Genomic DNA, 25,985 nt, shown 5'->3' with positions numbered 1-25,985 from the left:
GTGTGTATGAGGGTCAGTGTGTAGGTGTGTATGTGGGTCAGTGTGTAGGTGTGTCAGTGTGTGTGCGTGTGTGGGTGTGTATGTGGGTCAGTGTGTGGGTGTGTCAGTGTGGGTGTGTCGGTGGGTCTGTGTTTGTGTGTGTGTATGTGTGTCAGTGTGGGTGTGTATGTGGGTCAGTGTGTGTGTCAGTGTGGGTGTGTATGTGGGTCAGCGTATGGGTGTGTTAGTGTGTGGGTGTGTATGTGGGTCAGTGTGTGTGTGTGTGTGTCAGTGTGTGGGTGTGTATGCGGGTCTGTGTGTGTGTGTGGGTGTGTCAGTGTGTGGGTATGTATGCAGGTCTGTGTGTGGGTGTGTCAGTTTGTGGGTGTGTCAGTGTGTGGGTGTGTAGGCGGGTCAGTGTGTAGGTGTGTCAGTGTGTGTGTGTGGGTGTGTCAGTGTGTGTCAGTGTGTGGGTGTGTATGCGGGTCAGTGTGTGGGTGTGTATGGGTGTGTCAGTGTGTGGGTGTGTATGTGGGTCTGTGTGTGAGTGTGTCAGTGTGTGTGTCAGTGTGTGGGTGTGTCAGTGTGTGGGTTTGTAGGCGGGTCAGTGTGTCAGTGTGTGGGTGTGTATGCGTGTCAGTGTGTGTGTAGGTGTGTCAGTGTGTGGGTGTGTCAGTGTGTGGGTGTGTCAGTGTGTGTGTGTGGGTGTGTCAGTGTGTGTCAGTGTGTGGGTGTGTATGCGTGTCAGTGTGTGTGTAGGTGTGTCAGTGTGTGGGTGTGTCAGTGTGTGGGTGTGTAGGCGGGTCAGTGTGTAGGTGTGTCAGTGCGTGAGTGTGTATGCTGGTCAGTGTGTGTGTGTGGGTGTGTATGCGGGTCAGTGTGTGGGTGTGTAGGCGGGACTGTGTGTAGGTGTGTCAGTGTGCGTGTGTGTCAGTGTGTAGGTGTGTAGGCGGGTCAGTGTGTAGGTGTGTCAGTGTGTGGGTGTGTAGGCGGGTCTGTGTGTGTGTGGGTGTGTCAGTGTGTGGGTGTGCATGCAGGTCTGTGTGTAGGTGTGTCAGTGTGTGGGTGTGTAGGCGGGTCTGTGTGTAGGCGTGTCAGTGTGTGGGCGTGTAGGCGGTTCTGTGTGTAGGTGTGTCGGTGTGTGGGTGTGTATGCGTGTCAGTGTGTGGGTGTGTCAGTGTGTGGGTGTGTCAGTGTGTGGGTGTGTAGGCGGGTCTGTGTGTAGGTGTGTCAGTGTGTGGGTGTGTCGGCGGGTCTGTGTGTAGGTGTGTCAGTGTGTGTGTGTAGGTGTGTCAGTGTGTGTGTGTGTGTGTAGGTGTGTCAGTGTGTGGGTGTGTAGGCGGGTCTGTGTGTGGGCGCGTATGGGGGTCAGTGTGTGGGTGTGTCAGTGTGTGGGTGTGTAGGCGGGTCAGTGCGTGTGGGTGTGTATGCGGGTCAGTGTGTAGGTGTGTCAGTGTGTGGGTGTGTATGAGGGTCAGTGTGTAGGTGTGTCAGTATGTGGGTGTGTATGTGGGTCAGTGTGTAGGTGTGTCAGTCTGTGCGTGTGTGGGTGTGTATGTGGGTCAGTGTGTGGGTGTGTCAGTGTGGGTGTGTAGGTGGGTCTGTGTTTGTGTGTGTGTATGTGTGTCAGTGTGGGTGTGTATGTGGGTCAGTGTGTGTGTCAGTGTGGGTGTGTATGTGGGTCAGTGTGTGTGTGAGTGTGTCAGTGTGTGGGTGTGTATGCGGGTCAGTGTATGGGTGTGTCAGTGTGTGGGTGTGTATGTGGGTCAGTGTGTCTGTGTGTCAGTGTGTGGGTGTGTATGCGGGTCTGTGTGTGTGTGTGTGGGTGTGTCAGTGTGTGGGTATGTATGCAGGTCTGTGTGTGGGTGTGTCAGTGTGTGTGGGTGTGTCAGTGTATGGGTGTGTCAGTGTGTGGGTGTGTAGGCGGGTCAGTGTGTAGGTGTATCTGTGTGTGTGTGTGTCAGTGTGTGGGTGTGTATGCGGGTCAGTGTGTAGGTGTGTCAGTGTGTGTGTGTGGGTGTGTCAGTGTATGGGTGTGTGTGTGTGTCAGTGTGTGGGTGTGTCAGTGTGTGGGTGTGTATGCGTGTCAGTGTGTGTGTATGTGTGTCAGCGTGTGGGTGTGTAGGCGGGTCAGTGTGTAGGTGTGTCAGTGCGTGGGTGTGTATGCGGGTCAGCGTGTGTGGGTGTGTCAGTGTGTGGGTGTGTATGCGGGTCAGTGTGGGTGTGTGTGTGGTTGTGTCAGTGTGTGTGTGTAGGTGTGTCAGTGTGTGGGTGTGTACGCGGGTCAGTGTGTGTGTGGGTGTGTCAGTGTGTGGGTGTGTATGCGGGTCAGTGTGTGTGTAGGTGTGTCAGTGTGTGGGTGTGTATGCGGGTCTGTGTGTGTGTGTGTGTCAGTGTGTGGGTGTGTATGCGGGTCTGTGTGTTGGTGTGTATGCGGGTCTGTGTGTGTGTGTCAGTGTGTGGGTGTGTATGTGGGTCAGTGTGTGTGTGTGTGTCAGTGTGTGGGTGTGTATGCGGGTCAGTGTGTGGGTGTGTCAGTGTGTGGGTGTGTATGCGGGTCAGTGTGTGGGTGTGTCAGTGTGTGGGTGTGTATGCGGGTCAGTGTGTGTGTGTGTGTGTCAATGTGTGGGTGTGTAGGCGGGTCAGTGTGTGTGTAGGTGTGTCAGTGTGTGGGTGTGTATGCGGGTCAGTGTGGGTGTGTATGCGGGTCAGTGTGTGGGTGTGTAGGAGGGTCAGGGTGTGTGGGTGTGTCAGTGTGTGGGTGTGTAGGCGGGTCAGTGTGTAGGTGTGTCAGGGTGTGGGTGTGTATGCGGGTCAGTGTGTGTGTAGGTGTGTCAGTGTGTGGGTGTGTATGCGGGTCAGTGTGTGTGGGTGTGTCAGTGTGTGGGTGTGTAGGCGGGTCAGTGTGTAGGTGTGTCAGTGTGTGGGTGTGTATGCGGGTCAGTGTGTGTGTAGGTGTGTCAGTGTGTGGTTGTGTGTGTCAGTGTGTGGGTGTGTAGGCGGGTCAGTGTATGTGTGTGTGGGTGTGTCAGTGTGTGGGTGTGTATGCGGGTCAGTGTGTGTGGGTGTGTCAGTGTGTGGGTGTGTAGGCGGGTCTGTGTGTAGGTGTGTCAGTGTGTGGGTGGGTATGCGGGTCAGTGTGTAGGTGTGTCAGTGTGTGGGTGTGTATGCGGGTCAGTGTGTGTGGGTCAGTGTGTGGGTGTGTATGCGGGTCAGTGTGGGGGGGTGTCAGTGTGTGGGTGTCTATGCGGGTCAGTGTGTGTGGGTGTGTCAGTGTGTGGCTGTGTATGCGGGTCTGTGTGTAGGTGTGTCAGTGTGTGGGTGTGTATGCGGGTCTGTGTGTGTGTGTGTGTGGGTGTGTCAGTGTGTGGGTGTGTATGCGGGTCAGTGTGTGGGTGTGTCAGTGTGTGGGTTTGTATGCGGGTCAGTGTGTGGGTGGGTCAGTGTGTGGGTGTGTCAGTGTGTGGGTTTGTATGCGGGTCAGTGTGTATGCGGGTCTGTGTGTGTGTGTGTCAGTGTGTGGGTGTGTAGGTGGGTCAGTATGTGTGTGTGTTTGTGGGCCTGTGTCAGTGTGGGTGTGTCAGTGTGTGGGTGTGTAGGCGGGTTGGTGTGTAGGCGGGTCAGTGTGTGTGTCAGTGTGTGGGTGTGTATGCGGGTCAGTGTATGTGTGTAGGTGTGTCAGTGTGTGGGTGTGTATGTGGGTCAGTGTGTGTGTAGGTGTCAGTGTGTGGGTGTGTATGCGGGTCTGTGTGTGTGTGTAGGTGTGTCAGTGTGTGGGTGTGTAGGCGGGTCAGTGTGTCAGTGTGTGGGTGTGTATGCGGGTCTGTGTGTGTGTGTGTGTGTCAGTGTGTGTAGGTGTGTCAGTGTGTGGGTGTGTAGGCGGGACTGTGTGTAGGTGTGTCAGTGTGTGTGTGTAGGCGGGTTAGTGTGTAGGTGTGTCAGTGTGTGGGCGTGTAGGCGGTTCTGTGTGTAGGTGTGTCAGTGTGTGGGTGTGTATGCGGGTCTGTGTGTGTGTGTGTGTGGGTGTGTCAGTGTGTGGGTGTGTAGGCGGGTCTGTGTGTTGGTGTGTCAGTGTGTGTGTGTGTGTGTGTAGGTGTGTCAGTGTGTGGGTGTGTAGGCGGGTCTGTGTGTGGGCGCGTATGCGGGTCAGTGTGTAGGTGTGTCAGTGTGTGGGTGTGTATGCGGGTCAGTGTGTGCGTGTGTCTGTGTGGGTGTGTATGCATGTGGGTGTGTAGGCGAGTCAGTGCGTGTGGGTGTGTATGCGGGTCAGTGTGTAGGTGTGTCAGTGTGTGGGTGTGTATGAGGGTCAGTGTGTAGGTGTGTATGTGGGTCAGTGTGTAGGTGTGTCAGTGTGTGTGCGTGTGTGGGTGTGTATGTGGGTCAGTGTGTGGGTGTGTCAGTGTGGGTGTGTCGGTGGGTCTGTGTTTGTGTGTGTGTATGTGTGTCAGTGTGGGTGTGTATGTGGGTCAGTGTGTGTGTCAGTGTGGGTGTGTATGTGGGTCAGCGTATGGGTGTGTTAGTGTGTGGGTGTGTATGTGGGTCAGTGTGTGTGTGTGTGTGTCAGTGTGTGGGTGTGTATGCGGGTCTGTGTGTGTGTGTGGGTGTGTCAGTGTGTGGGTATGTATGCAGGTCTGTGTGTGGGTGTGTCAGTTTGTGGGTGTGTCAGTGTGTGGGTGTGTAGGCGGGTCAGTGTGTAGGTGTGTCAGTGTGTGTGTGTGGGTGTGTCAGTGTGTGGGTGTGTATGCGGGTCAGTGTATGGGTGTGTCAGTGTGTGGGTGTGTATGTGGGTCTGTGTGTGAGTGTGTCAGTGTGTGTGTCAGTGTGTGGGTGTGTCAGTGTGTGGGTTTGTAGGCGGGTCAGTGTGTGTCAGTGTGTGGGTGTGTATGCGTGTCAGTGTGTGTGTGGGTGTGTCAGTGTGTGGGTGTGTCAGTGTGTGGGTGTGTCAGTGTGTGTCAGTGTGTGGGTGTGTATGCGTGTCAGTGTGTGTGTAGGTGTGTCAGTGTGTGGGTGTGTCAGTGTGTGGGTGTGTAGGCGGGTCAGTGTGTAGGTGTGTCAGTGCGTGAGTGTGTATGCTGGTCAGTGTGTGTGTGTGGGTGTGTATGCGGGTCAGTGTGTGGGTGTGTAGGCGGGACTGTGTGTAAGTGTGTCAGTGTGTGGGTGTGTAGGCGGGTCTGTGTGTGTGTGGGTGTGTCAGTGTGTGGGTGTGCATGCAGGTCTGTGTGTAGGTGTGTCAGTGTGTGGGTGTGTAGGTGGGTCTGTGTGTAGGCGTGTCAGTGTGTGGGCGTGTAGGCGGTTCTGTGTGTAGGTGTGTCAGTGTGTGGGTGTGTATGCGTGTCAGTGTGTGGGTGTGTCAGTGTGTGGGTGTGTCAGTGTGTGGGTGTGTAGGCGGGTCTGTGTGTTGGTGTGTCAGTGTGTGGGTGTGTCGGCGGGTCTGTGTGTAGGTGTGTCAGTGTGTGTGTAGGTGTGTCAGTGTGTGTGTGTGTGTGTAGGTGTGTCAGTGTGTGGGTGTGTAGGCGGGTCTGTGTGTGGGCGCGTATGCGGGTCAGTGTGTAGGTGTGTCAGTGTGTGGGTGTGTATGCGGGTCTGTGTGTGTGTGGGTGTGTCAGTGTGGGTGTGTATGGGGGTCAGTGTGTGGGTGTGTCAGTGTGTTATTGTGTAGGCGGGTCAGTGCGTGTGGGTGTGTATGCGGGTCAGTGTGTAGGTGTGTCAGTGTGTGGGTGTGTATGAGGGTCAGTGTGTAGGTGTGTCAGTATGTGGGTGTGTATGTGGGTCAGTGTGTAGGTGTGTCAGTCTGTGTGTATGTGGGTCAGTGTGTGGGTGTGTCAGTGTGGGTGTGTAGGTGGGTCTGTGTTTGTGTGTGTGTATGTGTGTCAGTGTGGGTGTGTATGTGGGTCAGTGTGTGTGTCAGTGTGGGTGTGTATGTGGGTCAGTGTGTGTGTGAGTGTGTCAGTGTGTGGGTGTGTATGCGGGTCAGTGTATGGGTGTGTCAGTGTGTGGGTGTGTATGTGGGTCAGTGTGTCTGTGTGTCAGTGTGTGGGTGTGTATGCGGGTCTGTGTGTGTGTGTGTGTGGGTGTGTCAGTGTGTGGGTATGTATGCAGGTCTGTGTGTCAGTGTGTGTGGGTGTGTCAGTGTATGGGTGTGTCAGTGTGTGGGTGTGTAGGCGGGTCAGTGTGTAGGTGTATCAGTGTGTGTGTGTGTGTGAGTGTGTGGGTGTGTATGCGGGTCAGTGTGTAGGTGTGTCAGTGTGTGTGTGTGGGTGTGTCAGTGTATGGGTGTGTATGCGGGTCAGTGTGTGGGTGTGTATGGGTGTGTCAGTGTGTGGGTGTGTATGTGGGTCTGTGTGTCAGTGTGTCAGTGTGTGTGTGTGTGTCAGTGTGTGGGTGTGTCAGTGTGTGGGTGTGTATGCGTGTCAGTGTGTGTGTATGTGTGTCAGCGTGTGGGTGTGTAGGCGGGTCAGTGTGTAGGTGTGTCAGTGCGTGGGTGTGTATGCGGGTCAGTGTGTGTGTGTGGGTGTGTATGCGGGTCAGTGTGTGTGTGTGTGTGTAGGTGTGTCAGTGTGTGGGTGTGTATGCGTGTCAGTGTGTGTGTGTAGGGTTGTCAGTGTGTGGGTGTGTCAGTGTGTGGGTGTGGGTGTCAGTGTATGGGTGTGCATGTGTGTCAGTGTGTGTGTGGGTGTGTATGCGGGTCAGTGTGTGTGTGTGTGTAGGTGTGTCAGTGTGTGGGTGTGTACGCGGGTCAGTGTGTGTGTGTAGGTGTGTCAGTGTGTGGGTGTGTAGGCAGGTCTGTGAGTAGGTGTGTCAGTGTGTGGGTGTGTATGCGGGTCAGTGTGTGTGTGTGGGTGTGTATGCGGGTCAGTGTGTGTGTGTGTGTGTAGGTGTGTCAGTGTGTGGGTGTGTACGCGGGTCAGTGTGTGTGTGTAGGTGTGTCAGTGTGTGGGTGTGTAGGCGGGTCTGTGTGTGGGCGCGTATGCGGGTCTGTGTGTGTGTGGGTGTGTCAGTCTGTATGTGTGTCAGTGTGGGTGTGTATGCGGGTCAGTGTGTGGGTGTGTCAGTGTGTGGGTGTGTATGAGGGTCAGTGTGTAGGTGTGTCAGTGTGTTGGTGTGTATGTGGGTCAGTGTGTAGGTGTGTCAGTGTGTGGGTGTGTATGTGGGTCAGTGTGTAGGTGTGTCAGTTTGTGGGTGTGTATGAGGGTCAGTGTGTAGGTGTGTCAGTGTGTGGGTGTGTATGTGGGTCAGTGTGTAGGTGTGTCAGTGTGTGGGTGTGTATGTGGGTCAGTGTGTGTGTCAGTGTGGGTGTGTATGTGGGTCAGTGTGTGTGTGTGTGTCAGTGTGTGGGTTTGTATGCGGGTCAGTGTATGGGTGTGTCAGTGTGTGGGTGTGTATGTGGGTCAGTGTGTGTGTGTGTCAGTGTGTGGGTGTGTATTCGGGTCTGTGTGTGTGTGTGGGTGTGTCAGTGTGTGGGTATGTATGCAGGTCTGTGTGTGGGTGTGTCAGTGTGTGTAGGCGGGTCAGTGTGTAGGTGTGTCAGTGTGTGTGTGTGTGGGTGTGTATGCGGGTCAGTGTGTGGGTGTGTATGGGTGTGTCAGTGTGTGGGTGTGTATGTGGGTCTGTGTGTCAGTGTGTGTGTGTGTCAGTGTGTGGGTGTGTATGCGGGTCAGTGTGTGTCAGTGTGTGGGTGTGTATGCGTGTCAGTGTGTGTGTAGGTGTGTCAGTGTGTGGGTGTGGAGGTGTGTGGGTGTGTCAGTATGTGGGTGTGTAGGCGGGTCAGTGTGTAGGTGTGTCAGTGCGTGGGTGTGTATGCGGGTCAGTGTGTGTGTGTGGGTGTGTATGCGGGTCAGTGTGTGGGTGTGGGTGTGTATGCGGGTCAGTGTGTGTGTGTCAGTGTGTGGTTGTGTCAGTGTGTGGGTGTGTAGGCGGGTCAGTGTGTAGGTGTGTCAGTGTGTGGGTGTGTATGCGGGTCAGTGTGTAGGGTTGTCAGTGTGTGGGTGTGTCAGTGTGTGGGTGTGGGTGTCAGTGTGTGGGTGTGTGGGTGTATATGCAGGTCAGTGGGTGTGTATGCAGGTCAGTGTGTGTGTGTGTCAGTCTGTGGGTGTGTATGCGGGTCTGTGTAGGTGTGTCAGTGTGTAGGTGTGTCAGTGTGTGGGTGTGTCAGTGTGTGTGTGTGGGTGTGTATGCGGGTCAGTGTGTGTGGGTGTGTCAGTGTGTGGGTCAGTGTGTGTAGGTGTGTCAGTGTGTGGGTGTGTCAGTGTGTGTGTATTTGTGTGTGTCAGTGTGTGGGTGTGTGGGTGTGTCAGTGTGTGGGTGTATGTGTGTGTGTCAGTGTGTGTGTATGTGTGTGGGTGTGTCAGTGTGTGTGTATGTGTGTGTGTGTGTCAGTGTGTGGGTGTGTCAGTGTTTGTGTGTGTCAGTGTGTGTGTGTGTATGTGTGTGTGTGTCAGTGTGTGGGTTGTGTGTGTCAGTGTGTGGGTGTGCATGCGGGTCAGTGTGTGGGTGTGTAGGCGGGTCAGTGTGTAGGTGTGTCAGTGTGTGGGTGTGTATGCTGGACTCTGTGTAGGTTTGTCAGTGTGTGTGTGTCAGTGTGTGGGTGTGTATGCGGGTCTGTGTGTGGGTGTGTATGCGGGTCTGTGTGGGTGTGTCGGTGTGTATGTGGGTCAGTGTGTGTGTGCGTGTGTCAGTGTGTGGGTGTGTATGCGGGTCAGTGTGTGGGTGTGTCAGTGTGTGGGTGTGTCAGTGTGTGGGTGTGTCAGTGTGTGGGTGTGTATGCGGGTCAGTGTGTGGGTGTGTCAGTGTGTGGGTGTGTATGCGGGTCAGTGTGTGTGTGGGTGTGTCAGTGTGTGGGTGTGTGTAGGTGTGTGGGTGTGTATGCGGGTCTGTGTGTAGGTGTGTCTGTTTGTGTGTGTGTGTGTCAGTGTGTGGGTGTGTAGGCGGGTCAGTGTGTGTGTGTGTGGGTGTGTCAGTGTGTGGGTGTGTATGCGGGTCAGTGTGTGTGTGTGTAGGTGTGTCAGTGTGTGTGTGCGTGTCAGTGTGTGGGTGTGTCAGTGTGTGGGTGTGTATGCGGGTCAGTGTGGGTGTGTATGCGGGTCAGTGTGTGGGGGTGTATGCGGGTCAGTGTGTGTGTGTGTGGGTGTGTCAGTGTGTGGGTGTGTATGCGGGTCAGTGTGTGGGTGTGTCAGTGTGTGGGGGTGTATGCGGGTCAGTGTGTGGGGGTGTATGCGGGTCAGTGTGTGGGTGTGTCAGTGTGTGGGGGTGTATGCGGGTCAGTGTGTGGGGGTGTATGCGGGTCAGTGTGTGGGTGTGTCTGCGGGTCAGTGTGTGGGTGTGTCAGTGTGTGGGGGTGTATGCGGGTCAGTGTGTGGGGGTGTATGCGGGACAGTGTGTGGGTGTGTCAGTGTGTGGGGGTGTATGCCTGTCAGTGTGTGGAGGTGTATGCGGGTCAGTGTGTGGGGGTGTATGCGGGTCAGTGTGTGGGGGTGTATGCGGGTCAGTGTGTGGGTGTTTCAGTGTGTGGGGGTGTATGCGGGTCAGTGTGTGTGTGGGTGTGTCAGTGTGTGTGTGGGTGTGTCAGTGTGTGTGTGGGTGTGTCAGTGTGTGGGGGTGTATGCGGGTCAGTGTGTGGGGGTGTATACGGGTCAGTGTGTGTGTGTGTAGGTGTGTCAGTGTGTGTGTGTGTCAGTGTGGATGTGTATGCGGGTCAGTGTGTGTGTGTGGGCGGGTGTGTCAGTGTGTGGGTGTGTAGGCGGATCAGTGTGTGTGTGTGTCAGTGTGTAGGTGTGTCAGTGTGTGTGTGTGTGTGTGTCAGTGTGTGGGTGTGTATGCGGGTCAGTGTGTGTGTGTGGGAGGGTGTGTCAGTGTGTGTGTCTGTCAGTGTGTGTGGGTGTGTCAGTGTGTGGGTGTGTATGCGGGTCAGTGTGTGGGTGTGTATGCGGGTCAGTGTATGTGTGTGGGTGTGTATGCGGGTCAGTGTGGGTGTGGGTGTGGTTGTGTCAGTGTGTGTGTGTAGGTGTGTGTGTGTGTCAGTGTGTGGGTGTGTATGCGGGTCAGTGTGTGTGTGGGTGTGTCAGTGTGTGGGTGTGTATGCGGGTCAGTGTGTGTGTGGGTGTGTCAGTGTGTGGGTGTGTATGCGGGTCTGTGTGTGGGTGTGTATGCGGGTCTGTGTATGTGTGGTTGTGTCAGTTTGTGGGTGTGTATGTGGGTCAGTGTGTGTGTGTGTGTGGGTGTGTATGCGGGTCAGTGTGTGGGTGTGTCAGTGTGTGGGAGTGTTAGTGGGTCAGTGTGGGTGTGTCAGTGTGTGGGTGTGTATGCGGGTCAGTGTGTGGGTGTGTAGGTGTGTCAGTGTGTGGGGGTGTATGCGGGTCAGTGTGTGTGTGTGTGTGTCAGTGTGTGGGTGTGTCAGTGTGTGGGTGTGTGTAGGCGTGTGGGTGTGTATGCGGGTCTGTGTGTAGGTGTGTCTGTGTATGTGTGGGGGGGTGTCAGTGTGTGGGTGTGTCAGTGTGTGGGTGTGTAGGCAGGTCAGTGTGTGTCAGTGTGTGTGTGTCAGTGTGTGGGTGTGTATGCGTGTCAGTGTGTGTGTGTGTCAGTGTGTGGGTGTGTATGCGGGTCTGTGTGTGTGGGTGTGTCAGTGTGTAGGTGTGTCAGTGTGTGGGTGTGTAGGCGGGTCAGTGTGTGTCAGTGTGTGTGTGTGTCAGTGTGTGTCAGTGTGTAGGTGTGTCAGTGTGTGTGTGTCAGTGTGTGGGGGTGTATGCGGGTCAGTGTGTGTGTGTGTCAGTGTGTGGGTGTGTATGCGGGTCTGTGTGTGTGGGTGTGTCAGTGTGTAGGTGTGTCAGTGTGTGGGTGTGTATGCGGGTCAGTGTGTGGGTGTCGGTGTGTCAGTGTGTGGGTGTGTCAGTGTGTGGGTGTGTAGGTGTGTCAGTGTGTGGGTGTGTCAGTGTGTGGGTGTGTATGCGGGTCAGTGTGGGTGTGTAGGCGGGTCAGTGTGTGGGGGTGTATGCGGGTCAGTGTGTGTGTGTGTGTCAGTGTGTGGGTGTGTATGTGGGTCTGTGTGTGTGGGTGTGTCAGTGTGTAGGTGTGTCAGTGTGTGGGTGTGTATGCGGGTCAGTGTGTGGGTGTGTCAGTGTGTGGGTGTGTATGCGGGTCAGTGTGTAGGTGTGTCAGTGTGTGGGTGTGTAGGCGGGTTAGTGTGTGTGGGTGTGTCAGTGTGTGGGTGTGTCAGTGTGTGGGTGTGTAGGCGGGTCTGTGGGTGGGTGTGTCAGTGTGTGGGTGTGTAGGCGGGTCAGTGTGTGTGGGTGTGTCGGTGTGTCAGTGTGTGGGTGTGTAGGCGGGTCAGTGTGTGGGTGTGTCAGTGTGGGTGTGTGTCAGTGTGGGTGTGTATGCGGGTCAGTGTGTGTGGGTGGGTGTGTCAGTGTGTGGGTGTGTAGGCGGGTCAGTGTGTAGGTGTGTCAGTGTGTGTGTCAGTGTGTGGGTGTGTATGCGGGTCAGTGTATGTGTGTAGGTGTGTCAGTGTGTGGGTGTGTATGCGGGTCAGCGTGTGTGGGTGTGTCAGTGTGTGGGTGTGTATGCGGGTCAGTGTGGGTGTGTGTGTGGTTGTGTCAGTGTGTGTGTGTAGGTGTGTCAGTGTGTGGGTGTGTACGCGGGTCAGTGTGTGTGTGGGTGTGTCAGTGTGTGGGTGTGTATGCGGGTCAGTGTGTGTGTAGGTGTGTCAGTGTGTGGGTGTGTATGCGGGTCTGTGTGTGTGTGTGTGTATCAGTGTGTGGGTGTGTATGCGGGTCTGTGTGTTGGTGTGTATGCGGGTCTGTGTGTGTGGGTGTGTCAGTGTGTGTGTGTCAGTGTGTGGGTGTGTATGTGGGTCAGTGTGTGTGTGTGTGTCAGTGTGTGGGTGTGTATGCGGGTCAGTGTGTGGGTGTGTCAGTTTGTGGGTGTGTATGCGGGTCAGTGTGTGGGTGTGTCAGTGTGTGGGTGTGTATGCGGGTCAGTGTGTGTGTGGGCGGGTCAGTGTGTGTGTAGGTGTGTCAGTGTGTGGGTGTGTAGGCGGGTCAGTGTATGTGTGTGTGGGTGTGTCAGTGTGTGGGTGTGTGTGTCAGTGTGTGGGTGTGTAGGCGGGTCAGTGTATGTGTGTGTGGGTGTGTCAGTGTGTGGGTGTGTATGCGGGTCAGTGTGTGTGGGTGTGTCAGTGTGTGGGTGTGTAGGCGGGTCAGTGTGTAGGTGTGTCAGGGTGTGGGTGTGTATGCGGGTCAGTGTGTGTGTAGGTGTGTCAGTGTGTGGGTGTGTATGCGGGTCAGTGTGTGTGGGTGTGTCAGTGTGTGGGTGTGTAGGCGGGTCAGTGTGTAGGTGTGTCAGTGTGTGGGTGTGTATGCGGGTCAGTGTGTGTGTAGGTGTGTCAGTGTGTGGGTGTGTGTGTCAGTGTGTGGGTGTGTAGGCGGGTCAGTGTATGTGTGTGTGGGTGTGTCAGTGTGTGGGTGTGTATGCGGGTCAGTGTGTGTGGGTGTGTCAGTGTGTGGGTGTGTATGCGGGTCAGTGTGGGTGTGTATGCGGGTCAGTGTGTGGGTGTGTATGCGGGTCAGTGTGTGTGTGTGTGGGTGTGTCAGTGTGTGGGTGTGTATGCGGGTCAGTGTGTGGGTGTGTCAGTGTGTGGGCGTGTATGCGGGTCAGTGTGTGTGTGTGTGGGTGTGTCAGTGTGTGGGTGTGTCAGTGTGTGGGTGTGTATGCGGGTCAGTGTATGTGTGTGGGTGTGTCAGTGTGTGGGTGTGTATGCGGGTCAGTGTGTGGGTGTGTATGCGGGTCAGTGTGTGGGTGTGTAGGTGTGTCAGGGTGTAGGCGGGTCAGTGTGTAGGTGTGTCAGTGTGTGGGTGTGTATGCGGGTCAGTGTATGTGTTTGGGTGTGTCAGTGTGTGGGTGTGTATGCGGGTCAGTGTGTGGGTGTGTATGCGGGTCAGTGTGTGGGTGTGTCAGTGTGTGTGGGTGTATGCGGGTCAGTGTGTGGGGGTGTATGCGGGTCAGTGTGTGTGTGGGTGTGTCAGTGTGTGTGTGGGTGTGTCAGTGTGTGGGGGTGTATGCGGGTCAGTGTGTGGGTGTGTCAGTGTGTGGGGGTGTATTCGGGTCAGTGTGTGGGGGTGTATGCGGGTCAGTGTGTGGGGGTGTATGCGGGTCAGTGTGTGGGTGTGTCAGTGTGTGGGGGTGTATTCGTGTCAGTGTGTGGGGGTGTATGCGGGTCAGTGTGTGGGTGTGTCAGTGTCTGGGGGTGTATGCGGGTCAGTGTGTGGGGGTGTATTCGGGTCAGTGTGTGGGGGTGTATGCGGGTCAGTGTGTGGGGGTGTGTGTCAGTGTGTGGGTGTGTATGCGGGTCTGTGTGTGTGGGTGTGTCTGTGTGTAGGTGTGTCAGTGTGTGGATGTGTATGCGGGTCAGTGTGTGGGTGTGTCAGTGTGTGGGTGTGTATGCGGGTCAGTGTGTGTGTCGGTGTGTCAGTGTGTGGGTGTGTCAGTGTGTGGGTGTGTAGGTGTGTCAGGGTGTGGGTGTGTACGCGGGTCAGTGTGGGTGTGTAGGCGGGTCAGTGTGTGGGGGTGTATGCGGGTCAGTGTGTGTGTGTGTGTGTGTCAGTGTGTGGGTGTGTATGCGGGTCTGTGTGTGTGGGTGTGTCAGTGTGTAGGTGTGTCAGTGTGTGGGTGTGTATGCGGGTCAGTGTGTGGGTGTGTCAGTGTGTCAGTGTGTGGGGGTGTATTCGTGTCAGTGTGTGGGGGTGTATGCGGGTCAGTGTGTGGGTGTGTCAGTGTGTGGGGGTGTATGCGGGTCAGTGTGTGGGGGTGTATTCGGGTCAGTGTGTGGGGGTGTATGCGGGTCAGTGTGTGGGGGTGTCAGTGTGTGGGGATGTATGCGGGTCAGTGTGTGGGTGTGTATGCGGGTCAGCGTGTGGGGGGATGTGGGGGTCAGTGTGTGGGGGTGTATGCGGGTCAGTGTGTGGGGGTGTATTCGGGTCAGTGTGTGGGGGTGTATGCGGGTCAGTGTGTGGGGGTGTCAGTGTGTGGGGATGTCTGCGGGTCAGTGTGTGGGTGTGTATGCGGGTCAGTGTGTGGGGGTGTATGCGGGTCAGTGTGTGGGGATGTATGCGGGTCAGTGTGTGGGTGTGTATGCGGGTCAGCGTGTGGGGGTGTGTGGGGGTGTATGCGGGTCAGTGTGTGGGGGTCTGGGTGAGGAACACAGACACTTACCCTCCGCCAGCACGGACAGTGAGGAGAAGGACTCTCCCTCCTGCCCGACAATCTGTCCCTTGCACACGTACTCGCCGAAGTCCTGCTCCTGCACACTGCTGAAGTGGAGATGGTTCTCGGGGCCGCGGGAGATCATGCTGAGCCGGTCCCGGTAGCCGGGGTGGATGATTGGGGCAGAGTCACGGCTCTGGTCGAATTGAGCTACTACCAGGTCAGCAAAGCGGCCCGTCTCCCAGTGAACCTTGTACTTGGTGTCGGGAGAGTCATCGACCAGCATGATGCGGCAGTACAGCGTGGCGGGGTCACCCATCCTCGCCAGGACGAAGCCCGACGCGTTGAGGAACAGAATCTCCGGGTGGAACGACGAATTACTCCCCTCGGCCGTAATCAGGATATCAAAAACCTGGACAAAATCTGCGGCATGGGAAGGGGGGTCGAGGGGGAGGAAATAGCAGAAATCAATCACCCACCATTGGCACAGAGAGAGGCAGACACAGACACAGAGACAGACGGACACAGACAGAGAGACCGGGATAGACAGAACAAGAGAGAGAGAGACAAAGAGGGAGTCACAGAGAGACAGACAGACAGGGACACAGACAGAGAGACAGGGACAGACAGAGAGATGCAGAGTGAGAGAGAAAAACAGAGGAGAGACACACACACACAGAGACAAAGAGGGAGACAGACAGGGACACAGACCAGAAAGATAGGGACAAACAGAGAAAGACACAGAGTGAGAGAGACCCAGAGTGAGAGTGAGACACAGTGAGAGAGAGACAGGGACACAGACAGAGAGAGAGGGACAGACAGACAGACAGCGACAGAGAGAGAGGGACAGACAGAGACGACAGAGGGAGAGACTGAGAGAGACAGAGGCAGATGGAGAAAGGCAGAGCGGGAGAGACAGACAAACAGAGAGCGCCAGACAGAGAACGAGAGCGCCAGACAGAGAATGAGAGCGCCAGACAGACACAGAGAGAGAGAGACAGATGTTTTGTTATGCTCTTGCCGTAGCATAAGCTGCTTCCTTGATGTGCACTCTGACAAAGGTTCAGACTTGGAGAAAGTTTTAACACGTTTATTAAACTATTAACAATTCTCCTACTTGGATCCGACGCTGCTGTTAATCCTGCTATAGCTACTCAGACTGACGAACCAGTCTGCTACAATCCACGTGGTCGGTGTAATGTTCAATCAACCCTGTGTCTGTACTCACTGAGTGTCTCCACTGGAAAGAGACTGAGCATGTGTGATTGTGGTATTATAGGTATTACGGTACCTGAGAGGCTAAAGCACCATTGGTAGAACCTGTGTGCTTGCTATTGGCTAGAGTATATAATAGCTCCGCCCTGCTAGGTGGGGTATAAGAACCCGTGCCGCCCCAGCAGCCCTCATTCTGTACCTGAGCTGCTGGGGGAAACATCTAGCTTATTAAAGCCTTCAGTTGTACTACAACCTCGCTTTAGTGGTCATTGATCGCGCATCAATTTAATAAGCTAGATTTTAAGAAGAAAGGATGGAGCTCCGAATCAAGCCGGAGTGTCTGCAACTCAGCCCCCACGCGGCGAACTCAGCGGCGATCTTTAAGCACTGGCTGGCGTGTTTTAAAGGGTATCTCGAGACGGCCAAAAACGCACCCACTGGAGAGCAGAAACTGCACGTCCTGCACTCAAGGGTGAGCCCGGAGATCTACACCCTCATCGAGGAAGCGGAAGACTTCGATGCAGCAATCGAGCTGCTAAAAGGACACTATATTCGCCCGGTAAACCAGGTCTACGCCCGGCACCTGCTTGCAACAAGGCGACAAACCCCTGGGGAATCGCTGGAGGAATTCTACCGCGCACTCCTGGTGCTGGGCAGAAGCTGCAACTGCCCGCAAGTTTCGGCGAGTGACCACACGGAACTCTTAGTTCGGGACGCTTTCGTGGCAGGTATGCTTTCATCACAAATCCACCAGCACCTGTTAGTGAAGGACACCCTGGGTCTCAGGGAGGCATGGGCCCTTGCACGCTCCCTGGATGTGGCCTCCAGGAACGCCCGCGCTTACGTTCCCGACCGCGCGGCAGCCCCCTGGGCAGCGTGGAACCCCTCTGCGGCCGATCCCGAGACTTCCCCCACCCCCGCCCCCACAGGCCTGCTGTGCAAGGCGGCCTGGCAACCCCGAGGGGCCCCGCTACTACTTTTGCGGGCAGGCCAAGCAACCCCGCCTGCGCTGCCCGGCCCGCGCAGCCAGCTGCAAGGGATGCGGCAAAAAGGGCTCGTTCGTGGGGGCATGCCAGGCCCGGGCGGTGGCCGCGGTCTCTAGCGGCGAATGCGGACCGCCACCACAAACTTCTCCATGGGCCCTGTGCGCCAGCGGTCGCCGCCACCCCCATATCCCAGGGCCACATGCGGACCCTGGGAGCCGCCATCTTGTTCAGCAGACGCCACGCTTGAGGGATGGGCGCTGCCATTTTGTGCACCCCCGGCCATGTGAGACCAATGGGAGACGCCATCTTGGAAGAACCCCCAGGACCCCAGCTCGGCCGACCACACACTGCCTGAACAGAATTCTCAACTGCTGCGATTGGCCTCGGTGACCCTGGATCAGTCTTGACCTCGAACACTTTCAACCGCTACGACGACCATTTTCATCAACGGGCACGAGACGCCCTGCCTAATCGACTCTGGGAGCACGGAGAGCTTCATACACCCCGACACGGTAAGGCGCTGTTCTCTCTTCATCCATCCTGCTAATCAAAAAAATCTCACTGGCCTCCGGTTCCCACTCAGTGGAGATAAAGGGGTTTTGTGTAACAAACCTCAGTCCAGGGAAGGGAGTTCAAAAATTTCCGTCTCTACGTCCGTCCCCACCTCTGCGCGGCTACACTCCTGGGTATCCCACCCTCCCTGCCAGTGACAACGGGAGCGTATCCCACCCTCCCTGCCAGTGACAACGGGAGCTTATCCCACCCTCCCTGCCAGTGACAACGGGAGCTTATCCTACCCTCCCTGCCAGTGACAACGGGAGTGCATCCCACCCTCCCCGCCAGTGACAACGGGAGCATATCCCATCCTCCCCGCCAGTGACAACAGGAGCGTATCCCACACTCCCCGCCAGTGACAACGGGAGCGTATCCCACGCTCCCCGCCAGTAACAACGGGAGCGTATCGCACCCTCCCCGCCAGTGACAACGGGAGCGTATCGCACCCTCCCCGCCAGTGACAACGGGAGCGTATCCCACCCACCCGCCAGTGACAACGGGAGCGTATCCCGCCCTCCCCGCCAGTGACAATGGGAGCGTACCCCACCCTCCTCGCCAGTGACAACGGGAGCGTATCCCACCACCCCGCCAGTGACAACGGGAGCGTATCCCACCCTCCTCGCCAGTCCCCACCTCTGCGCGGCTACACTCCTGGGTTTAGACTTCCAGTGTAACCTTCAAAGTCTGACCTTCCAATTCGGCAGACCTCTACCCCCCCTTACTGTCTGCGGCCTCGCGCACATACCCTCCCCGCCAGTGACAACAGGAGTATATCGCACCCTCCCTGTGAGTGACAAAGGGAGCGTATCGCACCCTCCCCGCCAGGGACAATTGGAGCATATCCCACCCTCCCCGCCAGTGACAATGGGAGCGTATCCCACCCTCCCGCCAGTGACAATGGGAGCGTATCCCACCCTCCCGCCAGTGACAATGGGAGCGTATCCCACCCTCCCTGCCAGTGACAACGGGAGCGTATCCCACCCTCCCGCCAGTGACAATGGGAGCTTATCCCACCCTCCCTGCCAGTAACAACGGGAGCGTATCCCACCCTCCCCGCCAGTGACAACGGGAGCGTATCCCACCCTCCCTGCCAGTGACAACGGGAGCTTATCCCACCCTCCCTGCCAGTGACAACGGGAGCTTATCCCACCCTCCCTGCCAGTGACAACGGGAGTGCATCCCACCCTCCCCGCCAGTGACAACGGGAGCATATCCCACCCTCCCCGCCAGTGACAACGGGAGCATATCCCATCCTCCCCGCCAGTGGCAAAGGGAGCATATCGCACCTTCCCCGCCAGTGACAACGAGAGCGTATCCAACCCTCCCTGCCAGTGACAACAGGAGCATATCCCATCCGCCGCGCCAGTGACAACGGGAGCTTATCCCACCCTCCCCGCCAGTGACAATGGGAGCGTATCCCACCCTCCCCGCCAGTGACAATGGGAGCGTATCCCACCCTCCCCGCCAGTGACAATGGGAGCGTATCCCACCCTCCCCGCCAGTGACAATGGGAGCGTATCCCACCCTCCCTGCCAGTGACAATGGGAGCGTATCCCACCCTCCCCGCGAGTGACAACGGGAGCGTATCACACCCTCCCCGCCAGTGACAACGGGAGCGTATCGCACCCTCCCCGCCAGTGACAACGGGAGCGCATCCCACGCTCCCCGCCAGTAACAACGGGAACGTATCCCACGCTCCCCGCCAGTAACAACGGGAGCGTATCGCACCCTCCCGCCAGTGATAACGGGAGCGTAACCCACCCTCTCCGTCAGTGAGAACGGGGGCGTATCGCACCCTCCCCGCCAGTGACAACGGGAGCGTATCCCACGCTCCCCGCCAGTAACAACGGGAGCGTATCGCACCCTCCCCGCCAGTGACAACGGGAGCGTATCGCACCCTCCCCGCCAGTGACAACGGGAGCGTATCCCACCCACCCGCCAGTGACAACGGGAGCGTATCCCGCCCTCCCCGCCAGTGACAATGGGAGCGTACCCCACCCTCCTCGCCAGTGACAACGGGAGCGTATCCCACCATCCCCGCCAGTGACAACGGGAGCGTATCGCACCCTCCGCGCCAGTGACAACGGGAGCGTATCCCAACCTCCCCGCCAGTGACAACGGGAGCGTATCCCACCCAACCCGCCAGTGACAACGGGAGCGTATCCCACCCTCCCCGCCAGTGACAACGGGAGCGTATCCCAACCTCCCCGCCAGTGACAACGGGAGCTTATCCCACCCTCCCCGCCAGTGACAATGGGAGCGTATCCCACCCTCCCCGCCAGTGACAATGGGAGCGTATCCCACCCTCCCTGCCAGTGACAATGGGTGCGTATCCCACCCTCCCCGCAAGTGACAACGGGAGCGTATCACACCCTCCCCGCCAGTGACAACGGGAGCGTATCGCACCCTCCCCGCCAGTGACAACGGGAGCGTATCGCACCCTCCCCGCCAGTGACAAGGCGAGGGTATCGCACCCTCCCGCCAGTGATAACGGGAGCGTATCGCACCCTCCCCGCCAGTGACAAGGCGAGGGTATCGCACCCTCCCGCCAGTGACAACGGGAGCGTATCGCACCCTCCCCGCCAGTGACAACGGGAGCGTATCGCACCCTCCCCGCCAGTGACAACGGGAGCGTATCGCACCCTCCCCGCCAGTGACAAGGCGAGGGTATCGCACCCTCCCGCCAGTGACAACGGGAACGTATCGCACCCTCCCGCCAGTGATAACGGGAGCGTAACCCACCCTCTCCGTCAGTGTGAACGGGGGCGTATCGCACCCTCCCCGCCAGTGACAACAGGAGCGTATCGCACCCTCCCCGCCAGTGACAACGGGAGCGTATCCCACCCTCCCCGCCAGTGACAACGGGAGCGTATCCCACCCACCCGCCAGTGACAACGGGAGCGTATCCCGCCCTCCCCGCCAGTGACAATGGGAGCGTACCCCACCCTCCTCGCCAGTGACAACGGAAGCGTATCCCACCTCCCCGCCAGTGACAACGGGAGCGTATCCCACCCTCCTCGCCAGTGACAACGGGAGCGTATCCCACCTCCCCGCCAGTGACAACGGGAGCGTATCCCACCCTCCTCGCCAGTGACAACGGGAGCTTATCCCACCCTCCCCATCACTGACAACGGGAGCGCATCCCACCCTCCCCGCCAGTGACAACGGGAGCGTATCGCACCCTCCGCGCCAGTGACAATGGGAGCGTATCCCACCCTCCCCGCCAGTGACAATGGGAGCGTATCCCACCCTCCCCGCCAGTGACAATGGGAGCGTATCCCACCCTCCCCGCCAGTGACAATGGGAGCGTATCCCACCCTCCCTGCCAGTGACAATGGGAGCGTATCCCACCCTCCCCGCAAGTGACAACGGGAGCGTATCGCACCCTCCCCGCCAGTGACAACGGGAGCGTATCACACCCTCCCCGCCAGTGACAACGGGAGCGTATCGCACCCTCCCCGCCAGTGACAACGGGAGCGTATCGCACCCTCCCCGCCAGTGACAACGGGAGCGCATCCCACACTCCCCGCCAGTAACAACGGGAACGTATCCCACGCTCCCCGCCAGTAACAACGGGAGCGTATCGCACCCTCCCGCCAGTGATAACGAGAGCGTAACCCACCCTCTCCGTCAGTGAGAACGGGGGCGTATCGCACCCTCCCCGCCAGTCACAACAGGAGCGTATCCCACACTCCCCGCCAGTGACAACGGGAGCGTATCCCACGCTCCCCGCCAGTAACAACGGGAGCGTATCGCACCCTCCCCGCCAGTGACAACGGGAGCGTATCGCACCCTCCCCGCCAGTGACAACGGGAGCGTATCCCACCCACCCGCCAGTGACAACGGGAGCGTATCCCGCCCTCCCCGCCAGTGACAATGGGAGCGTACCCCACCCTCCTCGCCAGTGACAACGGGAGCGTATCCCACCACCCCGCCAGTGACAACGGGAGCGTATCCCACCCTCCTCGCCAGTGACAACGGGAGCGTATCCCACCTCCCCACCAGTGACAACGGGAGTGTATCCCACCCTCCTCGCCAGTGACAACGGGAGCGTATCCCACTCTCCCCGTCACTGACTACGGGAGCGTATCCCACCCTCCCCGCCAGTGACAACGGGAGCGTATCGCACCCTCCGCGCCAGTGACAACGGGAGCGTATCCCACCATCCCCGCCAGTGACAACGGGAGCATATCCCACCCTCCCCGCCAGTGACAACGGGAGCGTATCGCACCCTCCGCGCCAGTGACAACGGGAGCGTATCCCAACCTCCCCGCCAGTGACAACGGGAGCGTATCCCACCCACCCCGCCAGTGTCAACAGGAGCGTATCCCGCCATTCCCGCCAGTGACAACGGGAGCGTATCCCGCCATCCCCGCCAGTGACAACGGGAGCGTATCCCACCCTCTCCGCCAGTGACAACGGGAGCCTATCCCACCCTCCACACCAGTGACAACGGGAGCGTATCCCACACTCCCCGCCAATGACAACGGGAGCGTATCGCACCCTCCCCGCCAGTGACAACGGGAGCGTATGTCACCTTCCACGTCAGTGACAATGGGAGTGTATCCCACCCTCCCCGCCAGTGACAACCGGAGCGTATCGCACCCTCCCCGCCAGTGTCAACGGGAGCGTATCGCACCCTCCCCGCCAGTGACAACCGGAGCGTATCGCGCCCTCCCCGCCTGTGAAAACGGGAGCGTATCCCACCCTCTCCGTCAGTGAAAACGGGAGCGTATCCCACCCTCCCCGCCAGTGACAACGGGAGCGTATCCCACCCACCCGCCAGTGACAACGGGAGCGTATCCCGCCCTCCCCGCCAGTGACAATGGGAGCGTACCCCACCCTCCTCGCCAGTGACAACGGAAGCGTATCCCACCTCCCCGCCAGTGACAACGGGAGCGTATCCCACCCTCCTCGCCAGTGACAACGGGAGCGTATCCCACCTCCCCGCCAGTGACAACGGGAGCGTATCCCACCCTCCTCGCCAGTGACAACGGGAGCTTATCCCACCCTCCCCGTCACTGACAACGGGAGCGCATCCCACCCTCCCCGCCAGTGACAACGGGAGCGTATCGCACCCTCCGCGCCAGTGACAATGGGAGCGTATCCCACCCTCCCCGCCAGTGACAATGGGAGCGTATCCCACCCTCCCCGCCAGTGACAATGGGAGCGTATCCCACCCTCCCCGCCAGTGACAATGGGAGCGTATCCCACCCTCCCTGCCAGTGACAATGGGAGCGTATCCCACCCTCCCCGCAAGTGACAACGGGAGCGTATCGCACCCTCCCCGCCAGTGACAACGGGAGCGTATCACACCCTCCCCGCCAGTGACAACGGGAGCGTATCGCACTCTCCCCGCCAGTGACAACGGGAGCGTATCGCACCCTCCCCGCCAGTGACAATGGGAGCGCATCCCACACTCCCCGCCAGTAACAACGGGAACGTATCCCACGCTCCCCGCCAGTAACAACGGGAGCGTATCGCACCCTCCCGCCAGTGATAACGAGAGCGTAACCCACCCTCTCCGTCAGTGAGAACGGGGGCGTATCGCACCCTCCCCGCCAGTGACAACAGGAGCGTATCCCACACTCCCCGCCAGTGACAACGGGAGCGTATCCCACGCTCCCCGCCAGTAACAACGGGAGCGTATCGCACCCTCCCCGCCAGTGACAACGGGAGCGTATCGCACCCTCCCCGCCAGTGACAACGGGAGTGTATCCCACCCACCCGCCAGTGACAACGGGAGCGTATCCCGCCCTCCCCGCCAGTGACAATGGGAGCGTACCCCACCCTCCTCGCCAGTGACAACGGGAGCGTATCCCACCACCCCGCCAGTGACAACGGGAGCGTATCCCACCCTCCTCGCCAGTGACAACGGGAGCGTATCCCACCCTCCCCGCCAGTGACAACGGGAGCGTATCCCACCTCCCCGCCAGTGACAATGGGAGCGTACCCCACCCTCCTCGCCAGTGACAACGGGAGCGTATCCCACCCTCCCCGCCAGTGACAACGGGAGCGTATCCCGCCCTCCCCGCCAGTGACAATGGGAGCGTACCCCACCCTCCTCGCCAGTGACAACGGGAGCGTACCCCACCCTCCTCGCCAGTGACAACGGGAGCGTATCCCACCACCCCGCCAGTGACAACGGGAGCGTATCCCACCCTCCCCGCCAGTGACAACGGGAGCGTATCCCACCTCCCCGCCAGTGACAACGGGAGTGTATCCCACCCTCCTCGCCAGTGACAACGGGAGCGTATCCCACTCTCCCCGTCACTGACTACGGGAGCGTATCCCACCCTCCCCGCCAGTGACAACGGGAGCGTATCGCACCCTCCGCGCCAGTGACAACGGGAGCGTATCCCACCATCCCCGCCAGTGACAACGGGAGCATATCCCACCCTCCCCGCCAGTGACAACGGGAGCGTATCGCACCCTCCGCGCCAGTGACAACGGGAGCGTATCCCATCCTCCCCGCCAGTGACAACGGGAGCGTATCCCACCCACCCCGCCAGTGTCAACAGGAGCGTATCCCGCCATTCCCGCCAGTGACAACGGGAGCGTATCCCGCCATCCCCGCCAGTGACAACGGGAGCGTATCCCACCCTCTCCGCCAGTGACAACGGGAGCCTATCCCACCCTCCACACCAGTGACAACGGGAGCGTATCGCACCCTCCCCGCCAGTGACAACGGGAGCGTATCGCACCCTCCCCGCCAGTGACAAGGCGAGGGTATCGCACCCTCCCGCCAGTGACAACGGGAACGTATCGCACCCTCCCGCCAGTGATAACGGGAGCGTAACCCACCCTCTCCGTCAGTGAGAACGGGGGCGTATCGCACCCTCCCCGCCAGTGACAACAGGAGCGTATCGCACCCTCCCCGCCAGTGACAACGGGAGCGTATCCCACCCTCCCCGCCAGTGACAACGGGAGCGTATCCCACCCACCCGCCAGTGACAACGGGAGCGTATCCCGCCCTCCCCGCCAGTGACAATGGGAGCGTACCCCACCCTCCTCGCCAGTGACAACGGAAGCGTATCCCACCTCCCCGCCAGTGACAACGGGAGCGTATCCCACCCTCCTCGCCAGTGACAACGGGAGCGTATCCCACCTCCCCGCCAGTGACAACGGGAGCGTATCCCACCCTCCTCGCCAGTGACAACGGGAGCTTATCCCACCCTCCCCATCACTGACAACGGGAGCGCATCCCACCCTCCCCGCCAGTGACAACGGGAGCGTATCGCACCCTCCGCGCCAGTGACAATGGGAGCGTATCCCACCCTCCCCGCCAGTGACAATGGGAGCGTATCCCACCCTCCCCGCCAGTGACAATGGGAGCGTATCCCACCCTCCCCGCCAGTGACAATGGGAGCGTATCCCACCCTCCCTGCCAGTGACAATGGGAGCGTATCCCACCCTCCCCGCAAGTGACAACGGGAGCGTATCGCACCCTCCCCGCCAGTGACAACGGGAGCGTATCACACCCTCCCCGCCAGTGACAACGGGAGCGTATCGCACCCTCCCCGCCAGTGACAACGGGAGCGCATCCCACACTCCCCGCCAGTAACAACGGGAACGTATCCCACGCTCCCCGCCAGTAACAACGGGAGCGTATCGCACCCTCCCGCCAGTGATAACGAGAGCGTAACCCACCCTCTCCGTCAGTGAGAACGGGGGCGTATCGCACCCTCCCCGCCAGTCACAACAGGAGCGTATCCCACACTCCCCGCCAGTGACAACGGGAGCGTATCCCACGCTCCCCGCCAGTAACAACGGGAGCGTATCGCACCCTCCCCGCCAGTGACAACGGGAGCGTATCGCACCCTCCCCGCCAGTGACAACGGGAGCGTATCCCACCCACCCGCCAGTGACAACGGGAGCGTATCCCGCCCTCCCCGCCAGTGACAATGGGAGCGTACCCCACCCTCCTCGCCAGTGACAACGGGAGCGTATCCCACCACCCCGCCAGTGACAACGGGAGCGTATCCCACCCTCCTCGCCAGTGACAACGGGAGCGTATCCCACCTCCCCACCAGTGACAACGGGAGTGTATCCCACCCTCCTCGCCAGTGACAACGGGAGCGTATCCCACTCTCCCCGTCACTGACTACGGGAGCGTATCCCACCCTCCCCGCCAGTGACAACGGGAGCGTATCGCACCCTCCGCGCCAGTGACAACGGGAGCGTATCCCACCATCCCCGCCAGTGACAACGGGAGCATATCCCACCCTCCCCGCCAGTGACAACGGGAGCGTATCGCACCCTCCGCGCCAGTGACAACGGGAGCGTATCCCAACCTCCCCGCCAGTGACAACGGGAGCGTATCCCACCCACCCCGCCAGTGTCAACAGGAGCGTATCCCGCCATTCCCGCCAGTGACAACGGGAGCGTATCCCGCCATCCCCGCCAGTGACAACGGGAGCGTATCCCACCCTCTCCGCCAGTGACAACGGGAGCCTATCCCACCCTCCACACCAGTGACAACGGGAGCGTATCCCACACTCCCCGCCAATGACAACGGGAGCGTATCGCACCCTCCCCGCCAGTGACAACGGGAGCGTATGTCACCTTCCACGTCAGTGACAATGGGAGTGTATCCCACCCTCCCCGCCAGTGACAACCGGAGCGTATCGCACCCTCCCCGCCAGTGTCAACGGGAGCGTATCGCACCCTCCCCGCCAGTGACAACCGGAGCGTATCGCGCCCTCCCCGCCTGTGAAAACGGGAGCGTATCCCACCCTCTCCGTCAGTGAAAACGGGAGCGTATCCCACCCTCCCCGCCAGTGACAACGGGAGCGTATCCCACCCACCCGCCAGTGACAACGGGAGCGTATCCCGCCCTCCCCGCCAGTGACAATGGGAGCGTACCCCACCCTCCTCGCCAGTGACAACGGAAGCGTATCCCACCTCCCCGCCAGTGACAACGGGAGCGTATCCCACCCTCCTCGCCAGTGACAACGGGAGCGTATCCCACCTCCCCGCCAGTGACAACGGGAGCGTATCCCACCCTCCTCGCCAGTGACAACGGGAGCTTATCCCACCCTCCCCGTCACTGACAACGGG

At 59.0% G+C, this 25,985-nt stretch overlaps 1 protein-coding gene across 1 annotated transcript in view; it reads right to left on the bottom strand.

The window, feature by feature from the left end:
- Positions 1-25,985, bottom strand: part of LOC140405576 (uncharacterized) — a 112,289-nt gene that overhangs the window by 42,544 nt on the left and 43,760 nt on the right. Inside the window, exon 2 of the mRNA XM_072494133.1 lies at positions 14,179-14,592. Coding sequence (XP_072350234.1) covers positions 14,179-14,592 — 414 coding nt within the window. The remainder of the gene's footprint in view (positions 1-14,178; positions 14,593-25,985) is intronic.

Source organism: Scyliorhinus torazame, unplaced genomic scaffold, assembly GCF_047496885.1.
Source record: "Scyliorhinus torazame isolate Kashiwa2021f unplaced genomic scaffold, sScyTor2.1 scaffold_85, whole genome shotgun sequence".
NCBI lineage: Eukaryota > Metazoa > Chordata > Chondrichthyes > Carcharhiniformes > Scyliorhinidae > Scyliorhinus > Scyliorhinus torazame.
This window is presented reverse-complemented; position numbering and strand designations above follow the sequence as displayed.